The 20,334-nt window shown below is 44.4% G+C and overlaps 1 protein-coding gene across 1 annotated transcript; it reads left to right on the forward strand.

Moving 5' to 3' along the window:
* Nucleotides 1–4,504: 4,504 nt before the first annotated feature.
* On the forward strand, nucleotides 4,505–19,716 carry BIRC7 (baculoviral IAP repeat containing 7). The gene is made up of 6 exons (XM_066624729.1): nucleotides 4,505–4,521; nucleotides 8,710–9,167; nucleotides 10,685–10,784; nucleotides 14,578–14,650; nucleotides 14,745–14,790; nucleotides 19,517–19,716. Exons 2-6 carry the CDS (start codon nucleotides 8,717–8,719, stop codon nucleotides 19,714–19,716), a joined length of 870 nt encoding a protein of 289 aa, XP_066480826.1. The 5' UTR covers nucleotides 4,505–4,521; nucleotides 8,710–8,716.
* Nucleotides 19,717–20,334: the final 618 nt, after the last annotated feature.

A 20,334-nucleotide genomic window follows, 5' to 3' on the forward strand; every position in this document is an offset into this window, starting at 1 on the left:
GAAGAGCTTTAGCAAACTGCTGAAGATGATTCAAGACCCCCTTCAAGCTGTAAAGAGGAAATGGCAAATACAGTACTGTACAGCCCAGCCCATCTGGTCCTGATAGATCACAACAGTCAACAAAACAACTGAAAGTAATGGGCTCCTGTGCCAGGCCTTTGATGGCCTGTTCTGGGCACTAAAGATTCTGCCAAGAAGCAGGACAAAAGAATGCCTGGTTCAGAAACATTTCAAACATTCCAGACTGACCCATAGTACTAAATGGAATAACACAGGGCCTAATCCTATCCTAGAGGCGTAGCTAGGTCATTGGACACCCGGGGCCCATAAATTTTTGTCACCCCGTATGACTTAATCAATTATTAATAATTATTATATTGATTAATTAATTCACTTTTTATACCACCCTTCCTTTAAGCAGCTCAGGGTGGTGTACATAGTTCCTGCCCTTATTTTGTCCTCAAAACAACTCTGTGAGGTAGGTGAGACAGAGATAGTAATAGTCATGACATGGAATGAATAATAATAATGGCCAGAAAAATAAATGCAGTGCATATTTCCCCACAAGCAACGGATGAAATTCTGCATCAAATGGTATATTATATATTATATTGGCAACCTTCAGTCTCGGAAGACTATGGTATCGCGCTCTGAAAGGTGGTTCTGGCACAGCGTCTAGTGTGGCTGAAAAGGCCAATCCGGGAGTGACAATCCCTTCCACACCGGGAGCAAGTGCAGTCTGTCCCTGGTCTGTCTCCCTGGCTATGGGCCTTCCTTCTTTGCCTCTTAGCCTCAGACTGTTGGCAAAGTGTCTCTTCAAACTGGGAAAGGCCATGCTGCACAGCCTGCCTCCAAGCGGGCCGCTCAGAGGCCAGGGTTTCCCACTTGTTGAGGTCCATCCCTAAGGCCTTCAGATCCCTCTTGCAGATGTCCTTGTATCGCAGCTGTGGTCTACCTGTAGGGCGCTTTCCTTGCATGAGTTCTCCATAGAGGAGATCCTTTGGGATCCGGCCATCATCCATTCTCACGACATGACCAAGCCAACGCAGGCGTCTCTGTTTCAGCAGTGAATACATGCTAGGGATTCCAGCACGTTCCAGGACTGTGTTGTTTGGAACTTTGTCCTGCCAGGTGATGCCGAGGATGCGTCGGAGGCAGCGCATGTGGAAAGCGTTCAGTTTCCTCTCCTGTTGTGAGCGAAGAGTCCATGACTCGCTGCAGTACAGAAGTGTACTCAGGACGCAAGCTCTGTAGACCTGGATCTTGGTATGTTCCAGCTCTGTAGACCTGGATCTTGGTATCAAATGGTATATAACATGATGGTATTATTCCTAAAAGCCACGATTTCCAGAATTTTGGTCACTAGGGTATCACCCTTCCCCCCCCCCCCATGTCTCATTGGCCTGTTTTGAGTTAAGGCAGTGGTTCTCAAACTTTTCACACTGGGACCCACTTTTTAGAATGACAATCTGTCCAGGACCCACCGGAAGTGATGTCATGGCTGGAAGTGACATCATCAAGCAAAATAAAATAATTATAAATAATTAAATTAAAGAAAAACATAACTAGATAAGGGGAAGCCAGGCCTGTTTCACCAGGTGAATTTTCTCTGTAGCCTGCCTGCAGTAACACTCCCCCCCCCCACACACAGATAAAGCAGTGAGAGTTTCAGCCCTCCCCAGTGCCCACCTTACCAGCTCAAGCTTCTGGTTTATTCTCTGGGAAGGGGCTGCCTTCTGGAGCATTTGTTGAGCTCCACTTTCATCAAATGGGGAGCATGCAGCTAGCTTTGCAGTTACCCTGCACATGCCTGATCTCTGATCTTGGAAACTAAGCACAATCAGGTCTAGTTAGTACTTGGATGGGAGTCCTCCTGGGAATACCGGGTGCTATAGGCTTATACCATAGTCTTTCGAGACTGAAAGTTGCCAACCATTTTGCCTGACTTGATCAGGAGCCAAGGCATATTTGCTTACTTGTGAGTAAATGCAACCGCGTGGCTTACTTTCACTTTCCATAGGGCTCAATATAGTCTTCTGCTTGGAGGGAGGGACTTCCTTCTTGGGTGTTTTTTGGGGGCTGCTTTCATTGGATAGGAACCATTCTGGTGTTATTGGATTCCTCTCAGCTTGCCCTTTCCAATTAACTATGGCATGTTTGCCTACTCACAAGTAAACACATGATATGGCTCAGTTTCATTTTCCATAAGGTTCCATGCATTTTTTGGTTTCCGGTTTTTTGGCCATAACTTTTGATTGAAAGGAGATATTTCAATCTGGTTTTTTGCAATGCATTCTGCTGGAAATACCACACCCAATGGTATATGGCATGATGGGGTTACTCATAACCTCTGCAATGTTAGCGATGTTGGGGTATTTGTGGTGTAATTTATTTATTTATTTATTAGATTTGTATTCCGCCTTTCTCCCCGAAGGGCACCCAAGGCGGCTAACAATCAAGTTAAAATGCAAGGCAACAGATAAACATTAAAAATACAAAACACTTAAAAACAATTAAAACAAGATAAAATACATAGCAGCAGATTGAAAGCACACAATAAAAGACATAATTTATAAAAACAGCCCTTTTAGTTCCTCAAAGGCTTTCCTGAATAAAAAAGTCTTCAGGCCCCACCAGAACGTTAATAATGAGGTAGCTGCTCTCAATTCAAAGGGGAGGGAATTCCATAGTGCAGGTGCCACCACCGAAAAGCCCCTGTTTCTGGCCCCCATTCCCTTCACCACTCTCAATGACGGCACAACCAACAGGGCCCCTTCTGATGACCTAAGAGAACGGACCAGATTATATGGAAGAAGGCGGTCTCTCAGATACGCTGGTCCCAAGCCATTTAGGGTTTTAAAGGTCATAACCAGCACCTTGAATTCAGCCCAGAAATGAATGGGCAGCCAGTGCAGCCGCCGGAGTAGCGGTGTGACAGAGTCAAACCGCTGACTCCCAGCAACTACCCGAGCTGCCGCATTCTGCACTAGTTGTAGCTTCCGGACCGTCTTCAGGGGCAGCCCCACTTAGAGCGTGTTACAATAATCTTGATGTCACTATGGCATGGACCACCATGGCCAGATCAGCCTGAGACAGGTACAGTTGCAGCTGGCGCACCAGCCAAAGCTGGGCAAAGGCACCCCTGGCCACAGTCGACACCTGGACGTCCAGGAGGAGCTGCGAGTCCAGGAGAACCCCCAAGCTGTGAACCTGCTCTTTCAGGGTTACACCCCCGAAGGGTGGTACCTGGGGCGGACCGCCCGCTCGCCCCCGCTAGCTATGCCACTGTCCTATTCAACTTTCCAGTGCTGAGCAGCCATAATGCAGCCCTGAGGTAAGGGAACATTTGTCCTCTTACCTTAAGGAGGCCTCCATGACTGCCCCCCTCCCCAATGATAGTGCATGCTCCATTGGCATGGCTGCATCACTCTGGAAAATAGGCTAGAATTGGGCCCACAGTTTCATACCAATTCACTCTGGTGTCTTCTGAGACCTAAAGGTCTGTCAGCTGTCAAATGTGAATTGGATTTTGATAGGTGGGAATACTGGCAGGAAACTGAAGAATACTTTTTATATTTTTGTCTCAGCAGTGAGCAGTAGGAAAGGATGCCCAAGAGATGAACTCTTGAGTTTGACAATGACCACGACCACGGGTGGCCTTTCTCATCACAGCAGGTCTGGTTATGGTTCTCTGGGTTGAAAGATGCTTTCCTTCCCCAGGTGATCTCCTTGCATCAAAGACAGAGTCTTCCTGTCTGACAGCAATGTGCTTGGCTTTGCAGGCTAAGCAGGGAACTACACTTCAGCAAATATCAGCAAATATTTTACAGAACTCCTGAAAGCAATAGGACTGTTCACTATTTAAACTCTTTACTATTCCCCACTCATGCCAGTTCCAACCAGAATTGCTACCCTATGTAGCTGTTTTTAAGAATAAAGAGGAATTTTTAGTTGGATGTGTATCTTGGTAGCATGCATTTGCATTCTTCCATAGTTTGGCCCTTAAAGTCCGAACCAAAGAAAATAAACCAAATATATATATAAAGGGTGACCAGATAAAATGGAAGACAGAGTGTCTATACCTTTAACCATTGCATAGAAACAGGAATTTTGGCAGGTGCAGCTTTTTAAACCCTTCTATATTGAGCTGCACCTGTCAAAATTCCCTCTTCAATACACTAGTTAAAGGTATAGACACTTTGTCCTCCGCTATAGCTGATCGCCCTGGGCTGAGCTAACCTCTGGGCTGCTCCTAAACCCATTCCAGAGTAGGCAAATGACCACATACAAAGCAAGTTATGCTTGGATTATCAATTTGCATAAAACCAGAGCAGAAAGCTTTACAGTGCTATCAAATGCATATTTCTTACCTAGGCAGTAAGTTTCAGGGGAGTGGTCAAGCAAATACTTAACACTGACATTCTCTCTAGATTACAACCTGGCAACAACAGCAGCAGAAGAGACAGGCAGTGAGCATCTCTTTGTGGACCACAGTCAGTTCAGGGGCTTTGGGGTTGAAAGGTGGCATCAGAGGTCAGCCTGTAGGATATTGTCTGGCTAGCCCAACTCCCAAACTCAATACTGGTAGCAGTCATAGCTCTAAGTGCATTATCAGAGAATGCTTACTTCACAGGACTACATTCTTGCTGGAGATTTTTATTTCATCTCTGAATTATTATGCAAATATTGTACTTTATAATTGTTTACCAGGTTCAGTCCCTCTTTTCTGGAATCTGCCCTGGTTCATCACTGTCCATTGTTTTGCCTTTGAGGGATACATTTTAAAAAATATTTAGGGGGAACTTTCCTTCCATTGTGTTAGTAAATTGACCATAAAAAAGGGAACAGGTCAGTCTAGGTTTTTGAGAAGCGAAAGCATCACTGGTTATTGCAGTGTAAGTGAAGACTGCTGCAATCAGGCCTTAGTTAGGCACAGGAGCAATGATTGGATAAAAGGTTGGCAACCCTTCATACAGCAGTCAGGGAGGTGTTTTCAGCAGTTTGTGTTAGGGAGGGTGATCAAATGATTCTTGGTGGGAGAACAGTTACTATACACCTATTTTCATTTGCAAAATGTTGAAAGGTATGAAATCTGTAAATATTGATGGGGCCATGGGACAAAGTCATACAGCTGGTACCTGGCACCTCTGCTCAGCCCATAATTGTGCATTGGTGCTGCCACTGGCACTGACAGACATAGGCCCTTGCAACCTGGCCAATCTTTGATGCTGCCTATGAATGTAGCACAGGACAGGCTGGAATATGGCTGTGGAGTTCAAAACTATGACAGAGTTTAGAAAATCATCTCTGTTATCTCTCCCCTGTGAATTGGAATTCTCTCAATAATATTTTAAGAGAAGCCCTCTCTGGTCTATAATAATTTTAATCAAAATGTTTTACAAACAGTGATCTGCTATGGACACAAAGGAACACTTTACTTTCTTCCCCAGAGCCAGCCTCAAAACAAGCACACAAATCCAACCACACTTGGCATGGAAAGGAACATTTTGAATGATATCATCTATTTAAAAAAAACATTCAGGATGGTTATTACAGTACTTAGCTATATAGGTAAGGGATAATCTAAGAGCAGGGAGTTGGAGTGGCTCAACTGAAAGGGGTCAAATTGTAGATTTCTCAGCAACTGTGTTTGCCCTGTGAAAAACACTAATATAGAAGAGGAGAACCACATCCCTCCACACCTGTGAACATGTACCTGGGAGCTGTGATTGGTTTTTGGTCCCTTGGTATGTGTCCATTGTGGGTTCTTCACCAGTTAGAGTGTTTGTTCCTTTCACCCTGTATATGGTACTTAGCATTGCAAATACTGTAGTGATATACCTCTGATCAGGGTGGTATACAATATTCCTGTTATATCCTTTCCTGTCCTGTCCTCACCCCAGTATATGTTGGATAAGAGGGCACAGGTTTCAGATAAAAGACTGACTTACAGGCACTCCGAGATCCATCATCTTTTATTTTGTAGAAATGAACTGTGCTTGCACACTGAACAGTCAACCTTTGGGCATGCCAACAGATCAAATGGGTCACTTGATTTTGACTCCTACTGAGCCAGTGCCAATCTCATGTTCTGGCAGGGCTCCTATGAGTTAGCATCTCTGTGATATACAGAAAATTAGCAGATGAAATCTTTCCTAATATGATGTGAGCACTTAGAAAAAAACCCACATGCTACGAGATTCCTACCAGTAATGCCTCTCTTAAAGGCAAATGCATGCTACCAGACAACAAACCTGTTAGATTCCTCAGTTGGATCTCAGAGTGTGACAGCCCAATCCTATGCATGTCTACTCAGAAGTAAGTCCCATTAGAGTCAATGGGTCTTACTCCCAGAAAAGTGTGGATAGGATTGGGCTGTAAGACAGGCCAGGTACTGTCTGGTGGGGCAATTCAACACCAAAGTACTAACAGCTTTGGAAGTGAGTCCTCCTGGAATTAATTTGACCTCTGACTAGACATGGTTAGGATCTGGCAGGTAAAATTATCTGTTTCATACTCTAAGGCTGAAATCCTATACAGAGCTAACAGGGAAAGGATTGGAGAACTGAAAACAACACAACACTCTTCCTGCTCAGGGTGTCTGAATACAGTAGAGGACAGAGTGCCTATACCTTCAACTATGGTATAGAAGAGGGAATTTTGACAGGTGCAGCTCAATATGGAAGGGTTAAAAAAGCTGCACCTTCCAAAATTTCTGCTTCTATACAATGGTTAAAGGTATAAGCACTCTGTCCACCATTGTATCTGGTCACCATATTCCTGCTTCCTGTTAGCATTTGCAGGCAGAGAGAGGAGACAGCAACAAAAGGGCTGCAATCAAAGATAAGTCATTTGTGCAATGGGAGGGAGGAATTGGGGGACCGTAGATAAGTGAAACCGTGGATATGGGACCCATGGATATAAGGCAATGCTTGTACACACTTTCTGGGGAGTGAGCTCCATTGAACACAAGGGGACATACTTCTGAGTAGACATGCATAGGAAGACTTCTACCTTTAACAACCCAAACCTATCAACAGTATGTTTCTTCAGAAGTAAGCCCCTGAGGTACTAGGATTTGCTCTTCTGCAGAATGTGTGTACACAAGATATTGCAGTCTAAAGATACTAGAGTGTCTTTACCCACTTCTGAGTAAGTCCTTTTGAATCCATAAGACTTACCTGTGTAGACAGGTATAGTCTTGCACTGTTAGGATCCGTTCCTGACATATCTGTAGTAAAGAGATAGCCTTACATTAATCCATCCCTCTCTCCACATGAACACGTGAATATAGCAAGATAGATACATCAAAAGCTTGAAATGACATATGAAAAGCCCCTGTATCCCAGAGTCAAGTTAAAAACTGCTTGCAGCTTTAAATGGCTGATTAAATCCAAACTAGTTAATTGACTGGGTGGAGCAAGGAAGTGAAATATAATGCCAAGGATGATGTTTCTTCTTGTCTTCTGCTTTTCTGCTAGCTTGTGGCTGAGGAAGGTGGTGTTATTTGGTAACTGTAAGAGATAAGTAATTGTTATAGCAGCTGTAGGATTGTACTGATATATCTCCTCAGAGGAAGAAAGGTCGGATAGAAATACAAGCAATATGTAACTTAATATATTCATGTTGTGGGTTTTGATATATATATTCAAAGCTTGTAGATTGGCTTCTTTGAACTATGCAACATTTTTTGTATGTTGTTCTGCCTTATTTATCTTTGCTGCTTAGTACATTGACATGTGTGTAATGGATATTCTCAAGCAATTTGAGTGTCTCTGGCTAATGTTTGTTAGAGCAAGTCCCTTAACTATAGCTAGGTTTAGGTGGGTAAGATAAAATTCTTCACTTGGTTTTGGAAACTTGTCTGCCAAAAGTAACTTTTCATTAGAACTCTTGAAGACTGTTTATGATAAGACATACTTATGCTGATTTTTCATTTCTTGTCTGTAAGGAAGACAAAACCTTTAGCACCTAAATGATTCTCCTTGTTGTCTTGTATCAGCAATGTCCATAATTGATGGATGTCTTTTTAGGTAGATCAGGCTGGGCAAACATTCAACCTTAGGGATCCTGGACCTTTAACAATTGTGTAGGAGAGAGAATTCCAGCAGTTGTGGCAGCTTGTCATCTGTGACAAGAGGAAACTTCTTGAAGAGGGCTAGAAGAGGGAATTTCAGCAGGTGCAGCTTGTCATCTCAGATAACAAACTGCACCTGCTGAGAGTCTCACTCCTACACAATTGTTAAAGGTCCTAAAGTTGAAAGTTTGCCCACCCCTGAGTTAGATGGTCCTAGTGCTGTGTCTACTTTACTAAACTTCCTGTTCTCATCCACAAAAAATGGGCTTTTCTGTGAGTCACTAGATAGTTTACCTTTCTCTTTCCTGTCCAGGCACAAGAAGAATTGGGCAGAAGGGCAGCTATTGTTCAGCCATAACAACAGCATCAGCAGGTCACAGAAAAGCCAGAACCCTGTTTAGCCTGCTGTTCAGGAGCCTGTTTTGCTTTTGACTTCAGAGCTTTCCAGAACACACGGCAGGCAAAGCCAAAGAGGGCAAAAGGATGCAGTCTAATGATATGGGGGAGTATTTCATTGCAACAGGCGTGAAGGTTGTTGTTGATGCGTTGGCTAATATCTTGTCCAGCAGTTGGGAAATGGGAGAGAAATCCTTTCCAGAGGAAACTGGGAGCAGGCGCTTGCATCTGTCTAGGCCCAGTATGAAGTCGGAGGAGAGGCGCTTAAGGACGTTCCAGCATTGGCCAGATAGTGCTCCTGTTTCTCCCACTGACCTGGCTGCAGCAGGCTTTTTCTTCATTGGTCCAGATGACAGAGTGGAGTGCTTCTGCTGTGGTGGTGTGTTGTATGACTGGTTTGCTGAGGATAACCCTCTAGCTGAGCACAAGAAGTTCTTCCCTGGATGTCCCTTTATCCAAGGTCAGAACATAGGAAACCAACAGATGCCCCGTGCAGGGGAAATCCAGGACTGTGTGGATGGACAGTTCCTTGGCATGTTGCAGAATTTAGGCATGGAAGAGGCCATTATAGAAGCCCAACCAGAATACCCAGAGAAGGTGACGGAAGATGGTAGGTTGTCAACCTTTTTGAACTGGCCAGCCTATGCTCAGGTGTCTCCAGAGTCATTGGCTAGAGCAGGCTTCTTCTATACAGGTATGTAAGAACATAAGAATTGCCTTGATGGGTCAGACCCAAGATTTTCCTTCTAGTGAATGGCAGTTAATACATATCTGGGTTGCGAGAACCCAGCCATGAAGGTCTTCCCATGTTGATTAAGCTTGGCATGTTGATTCAGGGGTATAATTCCTCTGACCATGATGGCTCTATCATTCAGTATGAACTTGTTTTTGAAAAGTGTTGGCTGACTGAAGCTTGTACAGCTAAAGCAGTGGTTCCCAAACTGTGAGCCGTGGCTCCCTGGGGAGCCTCAAAAACCAGCTAGGGGAGCCATGGAATCACCCTATACAATGTATAGAATTGTAGCCCTAATGGCCATGGGCATTGGCCCCGGAAGTAAAGAGAGCCTCCAGTTAAAATGGTTTGGGAACCATTGAGCTAAGAGTAGGTTTGTCAAGTTTCTCCTTTGTTTGGAGGCTTCCAAAGAGGTGGGGGAGGGGGGTCTCTTTTTGTGTCACCTGGGTATATAACCCTGGAGAGAAGGGCAGGGACTTTGACATGTTTTGCATGCAGAAGGTCACTTGTCAGATCTCTACTTTATCAGTCCCTGATGTTTCCAGGTAGGATTGGGAAAGATCCCTGTCTGAAACCCTGGAGTCGAGAGCTAACTAGGAATTTGGCTAGGCAACACAGAGCTAGACTCTCTGCATAAGGCGGCTTTATGCATTGTGGGATACAGGCTATGCAGTCAAATAACTTTCAGATGTTACCGCTTCAGGCACATAAGTGGGGCATGACAGTATGTATACCTTAGTGCTGTGGAACCACAGCATGTGGCAATGTGTGCGGTACAGCTTCTTTCATGATATAAAATCTCCGCACATTTCTGTAGCCCTTATTTGCCCCAAAGGCAAGTGCATGTGGCACTTCCTGATAAAATCCTAGGAGGTAAGAGAGTGGGGCTACAGTTTGCTCCTGTCTACCCTGTGAGAAGCAAAATGAGCAAATGTTTATATAACTTACTCTGTCTCTTCTCAGTGGAGAGCAAGACATCCTGTGCACTGATGTCTTTCTCATCCCTTCTCCAGATTATGTAAAGTGTGCATGCATGGAAACCATCTGGCATGTCCTTGCACACTCTGATCACCACAACAGTATTTATTTAAAAAAATATTTGTCTTCTGCTTCTCTCTTTAAAAGGATTCAAAGTAGCTAGTATAAAACACAACTTGATTCAAACCAGCCAACATGGCTTGTGCATTAGGGTTTCACCTCTCTCCTGTCTTGCTGTTGTCCTTGTCCTCTTTGTTTGCTAGTTAGTTAGCTTCTATATAAATAAAAAAATAAAGTATTATAATCATAATAGCTAAGCCAGGTACAGGTGCCTCTATTCCTGCAACCAGACTTCATCTTTCTGATCCTAGGAGACATTTGTAGAAGTGAGATTCCAAAGTGCTGTTTATTTATACGAAGCTGGTCTTCCTGTGTTCTCTGCAGCATGATGTTTTGTTTCAGTTGCTGTCTACTAATCTTTCTGCCCCTGATGTTTTCAGGCCAGGATGACTATGTGCAGTGCTTCTGTTGTGATGGTTCTTTGAGGAACTGGGAACGTGGAGATGACCCCTGGGTGGAGCATGCCAGATGTTTTCCAAGGTAGTGCATCTGCATGTATCGTTTTCTGCACGGAGAGGAGAAATAAGTAGTAACTGACCCCAATTTGGTCCAATGTTTTTGTTTATCCAGTTCAATGAGGTTACTCCCTATTCCTCAGTGGGAATTTGGCCCTAGTAAACTTATGTCTAGACCAGGGGTCTCCAAACCCCGGCCCGGGGGCCAGATGCGGCCCGCAGCAAGCCTCTATCCGGCCCGCGGCCAGCCTCTTGTGTCCTGAAAGCCCCTGGCCCACTTTGCCTAACATGACTGGAACTATGCTCTGGTTGCATCTGAAGGGTGTTTTCAGAGCCAGAGAGGTTGAATGAATGAGCCTATTCATTCATTTATTCACACATCTAAGTTCCATCTCTAATTTATTTATATAAATTTTATATTTAAATGTTTTTTTCAGCCCTCAAAACCGTGCTGGTCATTTGATGCGGCCCTCTGGCCAAAATGTTTGGAGACCCCTAGTCTAGACAATATGAAGTGGTAGCCTTGCGCAATTGAATGTTTTTCCTTACAATACAAGTGAAGTACAAAAAAGCAAAAACAAAAACAAAAAACCCTCTCAACATTCAAGTCTGTGTGGCAAGAAGCCTAGCCTTGAATTCTTTACCTGGCATTTAGGGTCCAACTTAATTGTGTATGTGTTTAATAGGTTCCCCTAATCCAGGTCAAGATGATGTGGAGGTGATGGGGCTTTTATCTGTCATGGTCCTAATAGGGATCAGGGCCCCATGTCACGATCTGGGCATTTTTAAAAAATCTACACAAGCACAAACTGCATACAGTACTTGTAATGTATCATTTGACCCCTAACTTTCAATTTTTTGAAAAAGTATCTAAATAAAGAGTTGTAGTAATGTGATATTCCCACCTGCAAACTGAAGTTGTATAGCCCTGATGTTGGTCTTCTGCTAAAATAAAACTGGGCCTAAGTGGTGCTGAAGCTTGCAGCCTGGTGCCATAATCCAAAGAACTCTGAAATTCTTAATTCATAGGGACTGATTTTTTGGGGGGGGGGGGGAGTATGGATGTATGGACAGTTTTCTGGGGAAAAAACACTGTCCCTTGCTGCATGACTGACTACTTCTGAAGTGAGGGGTGCTGTGGTCTTGTTTGCTCATGTCATGATCTCAAATGTTCTAAGGGGGAGAAAAGTCAACATTCCACTGAGTCAGTGCAAGTTGCTTGTTGAGCCTTGCTAGCTGTCTAAATGTAGTCTTCCTGATGTACTAGGGGTATGAAGGGCCTCCTTTGGATGGCCACTGCATCACTGCTATTCTGCTCTAGACTCTCCCAGAAGATGCAAATTGCAAGTCTGTATGTTGGGTCCCATCAGTTCTGACTCTCTGGTGGTGATTGTACTTTTATGTGAGTGGATGTGTTTGAAAGTATATAAGAACTCCTATGATTTCCCTTGCTGGAAAAGAGATGTATGTTGTAATGTTGGTGCTCATGACACTGCTAGTTCCCATGCTGAACAGGGAATCCATGAACTGGACCAGAAAGAACAATACTAGCGCATGCCTATTCTGGCACAAATTGAGTCTGTGCTAGCGTACAAAACACATACTGTATAATGTTGGGTAACAATTTCCTAGTAGGTTTTGGGCCATTATTATTATTCTACCTTAAAAGTCTGAATGCTCATCGGAAAGCCAGTGACAACTCTTGCAGTGGTCTCCCCACCTAAATGGAATCGAGGAATTTTCTTGGGCACTCTAAAGAGAACAAGAAACTGTAATCTAAGTGTGCAGTATAGCTAAATAAGTAGATTGGGTTGCAAGTCTGGGAAAACAACCTTTTGCTAAGCAGCTGTTGTACACCTTCATACAGACTGGCAGAATATCTGAACAGTTTCTCTCTGTAGAAAGGAAACCACTTTGTGAATAATTAAGCTTCTCCTTACCTGCACATTAGACAAATGGCTAAACAAATGGTGACTAAATGAACTTCACCCCACAGGAAATGCAGGGCAATGTCCTCTGTTTTCTGTAACGCTTTGATCTGCTCAATAGTAGTCTTGATTTTAGAGAGATGTCTTGGATTCAGATGACCTCACACCTGAAAGGGAGCCCAAGGCAGTTGGGCTTACATGTTGATGCTTTGGCCATCGTCTTCCAAAGGCTACATGTAAGTCCCAGAGATTTCTGGTTTAGAATTTGCAGGAAGCTTCCCGAGGAGGAGGTCAGCATAAAGGTGTATTGCAGAATGACTTATTTTTTCACAAGTTTATATCATTCTTCTCTCCCCCCAAGCAATCAGGGTGGTACAGATGCTTCCTTCCTTTTTGTCCTCACAACAACCCTTTGAGGTAGGTTAGGCTTCGTGGCTGGGCAGGGTTTGAACCTGAATCTTCCGGGTCTAAATCCAACACCAGAACCACTACACCAACCTGACATTTTTGATGGGCTCTTGTTTCTGTTCCCCTCCTTTTGCGTGGGAAGCTCTTTCTTGTCCCTACAGTGGAAGTACTATTGTAGTCCTGCAAGAATAGAGATGGACATCCATCCATCCCTCAGATGACTTAGAAAAGAACTTTTTGTGGCCAAGGTGAACTTGGGCCTACTTCAGGAAGCCTCTGAAGAAGTATGAGATGAGGGGCATTTGTGTGTGAATGCATGTTCTATCTCGCCTTTCTGTCATTAAAAGTGGAGCTCAAGGCAATTTTCGGCAATACAACTACGTTCTGAACACTGTAAAGATAATTGTATCAATAAAACAAGAATAAAAGCAGCTCTAAAACCCGTAGTAGTAACTGAGCAGAGATCTTATTCTGCTGGTTTCTGTTCTAAGATATGGTAGTCAAACAGCCACACCTTTGCAACTTGGTGAAAAAAAACCCAGTGGGGTGAGCTGTATCTACCAAGTAAGGACAGATTTGTTTGAGACTGAAACGGTGTTTCTTACAGGTGGGACTTGTACCATTGGTGGTATTGAGACAGTGTCCAGTGGCAAACATGGTACCTCCAGACCCCCACTGTCTGTGAGACAAGCAGTGCAATGTGGCAAGCAGCAGCAGTAGGAGGCTCAGCTCAGTGAAGAGAGCTCCAGTATGTACTTTCTCATGTTTGAAAAAGCCCTCCTGTCCACTCTGAGACTCTTACCAGTATTGCATTGCATCTGTCCTTCCAATCCAGAAGTAACTAGAGTTTACATAATTGCCAGTTACTTCCAGTGGTACTTCCAATAGGTGAATCATGCAACATGGTACAGCAAGGGCAAACTTTGAGAAATGCTGGACTAAAATATCTTGCCTATCTTATATAGAAACTTATTCTTGAACTTTTATCATCTTTTTGAATATGCAGTTCTTTAACTGGGTAACTGGTCTCTGCTAAACCAGTCACACCTCTGTGCCAAACTACTGTATGGTTAATAAAAGGGAAGAGAAAAAGAAGGAAAAGGTTAAAGAGAAGGAAAAGCAAAGCAAAACCCTCTTTGAAATTGCTTTGACCAGAGGAACTCGTGAGCCACATGACAGGGAGGAATTCTAAAGGGGCAAGCGTGGCTGTCTGCTCTCACTGGAGATAACTAAATGTGCAGAACATCTAGTTGGCAGAACCTCCATTGCCTCTGCTGGTGGCAGCAACTCTGATCTTGGTTTGGCAGAGTAAATGAACTAGGTCAAGAAAAAAGTCCTGCTCATTGTGGTCTAGGAAATTGAGATTATCTCTGTAAATTTGAAATTATGTGCAGTGGAGGTGTTTGGTTTCTGAAATCAGTTGACCATTGCATTGTTTGACTAACTTGGTTTCTCTTGTTTCAAATCCCTACCTCCTTACAGGTGCCAATTCCTGCTACAGTCTAGAGGGAGAGACTTTGTAAATAGCATTCAAGACACTTATTTGGATTCTCCAGTGAGTATTGGTGTATGACTGATTAAATAAATTAATTTCCTGACAATAAAAAGGATGTTTCTAACCAATGATGTATCGTTCTTGTCTGTCTCAGGAAAGCAACATATGTCAGCCTGAAAATCCTCCTGTCATCCCCCAAGGTAAGTATGTGTGAGTAACTTGCTTATTCAGAAACAGACCTTTATTGCTTTGGATGTTCTTTGGGGCAAGTGAAAAGCCCCAGACACCCATACTGCACCATCCCAGAGGACGTCTGAGGATTGTTTGCACTGTTCTATAGGATGCTACTATGCAACTTTCAGTTTAAGTGCAGCTTCACTTGCACTCTTAGGAATATGGGCTAAATTGCTTGAGCTGGACCTCTGTAATTCAGTGGCTTGGTAGCAACAGTGTCTGGTGGTTAATAGAAAGGATGCGTCCCTGCCTGGAGAGCTTGCAACTTGGTCTGCTAACAAGGTGGGGATGTGGGTAGTGGTTAGGCTCTGGGCCTTGGGAATGGGATAAGAGTACACTTGGATGGTGGGGGACATAGCTCAGTGGTAGAAGCATGTGGTTAAAAGGATCTTGTGTAGCAGGTGCTGGGAAAGGCTCAGAGTTACTGCTAGTCAGAGCAGATGATGCTGACCTGTCTTGGTACAAGGCAGACATCATATGCAGGTGTGTCCCAGTATCCATGGGAATTCTGTTCCAGATGCCCCCTGCAGATACTGGGGATCCACAGATACCAGTGCCACCCTTTAAAAAAAATTAGGGAAAGTGGAGGAGAATGCTAAAAATAGCTGTTATTATCAGGAAAACCACTGTGCTTTCAGGGCTGCAGGCATCATAAGAAGAGCCCCACTGGATCCGGCCAAAGGGCCCATCTAGTCCAGCTTCCTGTATTTCACAGTGTCCCACCGGCTACCTCTGGGAACACACAAGACAGCAAGAGACCTGGTGCCACTTGCTTGCATCTGGCATTCTGAGGTAGCCTACTTCTTCAAAGCAGCCTGCAGCATCTTCCTGATCAGGCCAAGGCTCCTGCTTTCACTCAGTGTTGCCCAAGAATGCATCACGACCAGGAAGAGAATGTATTCTGGGGCAACACTGAGTTCCAGAATGGAACTCCCATGGATACTAGGACTCATGCTCATGTTGCTGGCAGCCTTCAGTCTCAAAAGACTATGGTATCGCGCTCTGAATGGTGGTTCTGGAACAGCGTCTAGTGTGGCTGAAAAGGCCGATTCGGGAGTGACAATCCCTTCCACACTGGGAGCAAGTGCAGTCTGTCCCTGGTCTGTCTCCCTGGCTATGGGCCTTCCTTCTTTGCCTCTTAGCCTCAGACTGTTGGCCAAGTGTCTCTTCAAACTGGGAGAGGCCATGCTGCACAGCCTGCCTCCAAGCGGGCCGCTCAGAGGCCAGGGTTTCCCACCTGTTGAGGTCCACTCCTAAGGAGGTCCACTCCTAAGGCCTTCAGATCCCTCTTGCAGATGTCCTTGTATCGCAGCTGTGGTCTACCTGTAGGGCGCTTTCCTTGCACGAGTTCTCCATAGAGGAGATCCTTTGGTATCCGGCCATCATCCATTCTCACAACATGACCGAGCCAATGCAGGTGTCTCTGTTTCAGCAGTGCATATGTGCTAGGGATTCCAGCTTGTTCCAGGACTGTGTTGTTGGATACTAGGGCACACCTGTACTATCTTTACTATCTTTAAAGAGCAGACAGATCTGCACTCTGAAGCTGACAATCTGAGAACTTGGTATTGCTGCCCCAGCAGAGAGAAAATGTGTAAGATTCTTATCCTACTGAGTAGAAGCACCCTGAATGTGAGGTTCTCTTAACTGCAATGGTGACTGAAACACCCTATCCCTTCCCCACCATGTCTCTGCAGCTAGTGTGGGAACCTTGAATTTAGATTCCCCACATCTGACTTCTATGATGGAAAGTGCCCTCCAGATGAGCTTTTCCCTGAATTCTGTGACATGTTTGGTGCAGACCAAATTACAGTAGATGGGGGGGGGGGATCTACCCCTTCCCTGAATGATTTTCACAATTGTTCAGGAGACTTTCTCCATTGTATTAACGATTATAACATGCAGGCAAATTAGGTGAGTATTGCTATACTGCTCATGGTTAGTGAGCTTTTCTGTGGCAGAGCTTTTCTATGGTTGCCTAGTGAACACCTAGCAAATGCAAGATGCAGACAGGGAATGGGATCAAACTGCTGTATTTAAAAACTTTTACATGTATTTGCACTTTCTGCTCCTATGAGTGAGGCACTCAAGGAGGTTTCCAGTAAAGGCTATACATGCATTACAGTTGCATTAAAAGCAAATGACTATTGCAAAAGTCATAAAAATGTCAGTAAAAATGCAAGAAAGGGGCAAATTCAGCTCAACCTAAGCTGAATACTGAACAAAATAGAAAAGTCTTAAGTTTGCATGAAAGGGCAACTGTAATGGTGCTGACCTTGCTTGCTAGGGAAGGGGTTGCATAGCTTGGGCATTACCACAGGAAAGGCCCTTCTCTGCAGCACTGCCAGGCATGTCTGTTCGATAATCAAAGAAACCTCTTCTGCATGTTTCACTGCTGGCAATTTCACTGTGGAGGTGGCCCTTAAAGGTTCAAACCACCACCTTGAACTGCACTTGGAACAATGCTAGGAACCAATGCAGGTGAAGCAATGCGCATGTGATGATGTCACCATACCTTGGGCCACAGGAGTGGAAGTTTCTGAATGGCCTTCAAGGGCATCCTCATGCATGTTGCAGTAATCCAAGTGCGATTAATCGGTGCATGGACAACCATGCCTGGGTCTGAGTGACCCAGAAAACGTTATGAACAGCCCCAAATCTGTGTGGGGAAAGGATGCTTGTCAGTAGGATATCCTCAAATAGGATCTCTTCAGACTTTGATATTGCTCTGATCAGGGCCTCTTCTCTCTTTCTCTCTTTTGGACAGAGCCTAGTCAACAAAGACCAGCTCCTTGTAGGACGAGAAGAGAACTAGAACATCAAAATGAACCAGGTAAGAATAGTGGAAGAAAGATTTTAGGCAGGAAGTGAACCCTTGGCTGGGAAAACAGCAGTAGCTCATTGGCTACTCAAGTAAAACTTGGAACTGGGGGTGGCAGAATGCCAGCCTCCCATCCTAGCAATTTGCAATCCTCCTCTGTACACAGCTGTCAAGAGTGGCAAAAGCACCTGGAGACCACTCAATTTTGATTTGATGTTGTGTTTGATGGCTTTAGCAAATCGTGTCCATCTGGTTCTAGCTGAAAGGGTGGGTAGAAGTGGAGGGTCTTGCAGTCCAGTCCTATGCATGTCTACTCAGCAGTAAATTCCATTGAGCTTAATGGGATTTACTTCAAGGCAAGTGTGTATAAGGTTGCAGCCCTTCAGGATGCAAGCCCTTCAAGTTACCTTGAATCTTACCATACAAGTATCTAGTCTGTGTTATTTGGAAACACTCATACTCTTGAAGCAACTCTTACTGATTGCCACTCCTGTTAACTCTTGCTCTGAAATCAACACAGTAATAACTATAATAAAGGAAAGAGGATTCAATTTGACTTGAGTGTTACTGGTTTTAGACATCCTTGATGTAATATCCATGTTGGTTAGTATTGGAATAATTCAGTGCTTTTTGAGCAGTGGTACCATTGGCGGTAAGTCACAGTATGGCAAGTGGTGTTCAGCCATGTAGATTAATCTACATGTATGTGAAGTGCCACCAGGACCATGTAGTCCTGCTTTTCTGGCCTGACACCCCCCAAATAAAAGTAGAGAGAAATGTACTGGCAGTCAGATGAGGCTCTGTGGTGGCCTCTGCCATGTCCTTTGAAAGAGGGGAGGCTTGGCAAGAGTGGAGTAGAGGTCAGGACACAGAAGCTTCTCTGGTTGCTCCTCCCTTCTCTCCCTCCCTCAGTCTCTCCCTCCAGGAATGACACTGGTGAGATATACAGGTGGAGCCTGTTTATCCGAGTTAGTTCTGTTCTGTGACTCTGTGTGATTAACAAAAAAAATGTGCTAAATTCCAGAGTTACGCAAGTGCACTGCAGCCTGACACTTCCAGTTGGAAGGGAACTATGGTAGCTGTGATCGATCCCCTCCCCTCTGTACTCAGCTCTCCCGCTGTGCTTTTAAGAGTCCAGCCCTATGTGTTTCTACTCAGAAGTTCCATTGTAGTCAATGGGGCTTACTCCCAGGAAAGTGTGGAGAGGATTGGTGTGAGTGTGAGTGCTCCACCTTGCTGCACGTGTTCTGGCTACAGAGATTTTCAGCCCCTCTTCAGCCTCTTTGCTGGCTCAGGGGCTCCAGGAGTGTTACTGTTCCTTTGTAAGGGGAACCTCTTCCAGGGCTATTTCCCTGCCTGGGTGAGGCAGAGCCTTTTTGCAGTGTTTTGGGCTGCCTGGAAATGGAGCAAAGGGCAAAGGAGGCAAAGGTGTGTGTGTGACTTTTGGTTCCCCCCACCCCATTTGCGTTGAGACAAATCTGTGGATAAATAGGCTGCACCTGTATACTTCTTATACAAAGTGGTATTTGCAAAAGGTGGTACTTATGGAGAAGGAAGGTTGAAAAACACAGCTATAGCTTGATTAACCTAGCAGGTTTTAACCATATGCTGGAGTGTTGATTCATCAGTTGGATTAAATACCTTCACAAGATCCATTTCACTGGAAGAGAATGATTGGAGAGGGGAAGTCAGGTGGCATTGTCTTCATTAATAATATAGAAGCAAATTTTCCATAAATCTGTGGTTGAGCTGTGACTTGGAAAAGGTTCCAGGCAAATACCATGAAACTCTAGAGTTCCAAGTGGTCATAGTGCAGAGCAATTCAAATTCTGGTTGTAAGTCTGCCTCATCACTCTCTTCCTTTTTACTAGCACCTGCCCTAAACACGGAGGAGCAGCTGCGCCGCCTTAAGGAGGAACGCGTGTGCAAAGTATGCATGGACAAAGATGTGTCCATTTTGCTGGTGCCTTGTGGTCACTTGGTGGTGTGTGCAGAATGTGCACCTAATCTGAGACGCTGTCCCATCTGCAGAGGGGTCATCCGGGACAGTATGAAGGCATTCCTGTCTTAAGCTGGAAGGTGGGTAAGGAGGAAATGAATTGGAGAATGGGGAGAGTGTGTGTATACATGCATACAGGTGTGTATAGCTTAGCAATGCTCCAACTAATGACCGACCAAATATACAACTGTGGTGCCCTAAGATAAGAACACAGGATTCTTGCATGCTAGACAACAACATTCAACTACATGCTATACCACATTCAGCCACTAGATGGCACTAAATATCCACATAATGACAGAATTGCTTAATGGGGATTGGAGAATATATCCCCATCAAGCGACTTACACCTGTAATGCAGATTTTAGTGACTCAGTTTGTGGGTTAACTCTGAATTTGAACCTACTCTCAAGAGGTCCTCTCAAGTCAAGAGTTGTTGACTAGGAGTGCAATGTTTACAGTTTTTTAATTAAAAAGGGGTCCCAACAAGCTGGGTTGGCAGACACCCACAGATTTTACAAGTATTAGCTTTGCACTATCAGAGACATTCACCCTTTCTGTATGTAGGAGGGTTCTATGATGATCACTTGTTTCAGTGAGCACTGCTTCTGAGATTCCTTCGGTTGGGGAACTGACATGACAAATTATTCTGTACTCGGATTACTAGGCAGAAGGAAAAGTTGGACTCTT

This window comes from Tiliqua scincoides, chromosome 4 (assembly GCF_035046505.1).
Source record: "Tiliqua scincoides isolate rTilSci1 chromosome 4, rTilSci1.hap2, whole genome shotgun sequence".
Lineage (NCBI taxonomy): Eukaryota > Metazoa > Chordata > Lepidosauria > Squamata > Scincidae > Tiliqua > Tiliqua scincoides.

Excerpts from the sequence above, each read along its gene's own strand:
- BIRC7 (XM_066624729.1), top strand. The coding sequence starts at position 8,717 with ATGAAGTCGGAGGAGAGGCGCTTAAGGACGTTCCAGCATTGGCCAGAT. Across the intron at positions 10,785-14,577 it reads CATGCCAGATGTTTTCCAAG|GTGCCAATTCCTGCTACAGT; the intron begins GTAGTGCATCTG and ends ACCTCCTTACAG. Across the intron at positions 14,651-14,744 it reads ACACTTATTTGGATTCTCCA|GAAAGCAACATATGTCAGCC; the intron begins GTGAGTATTGGT and ends TGTCTGTCTCAG.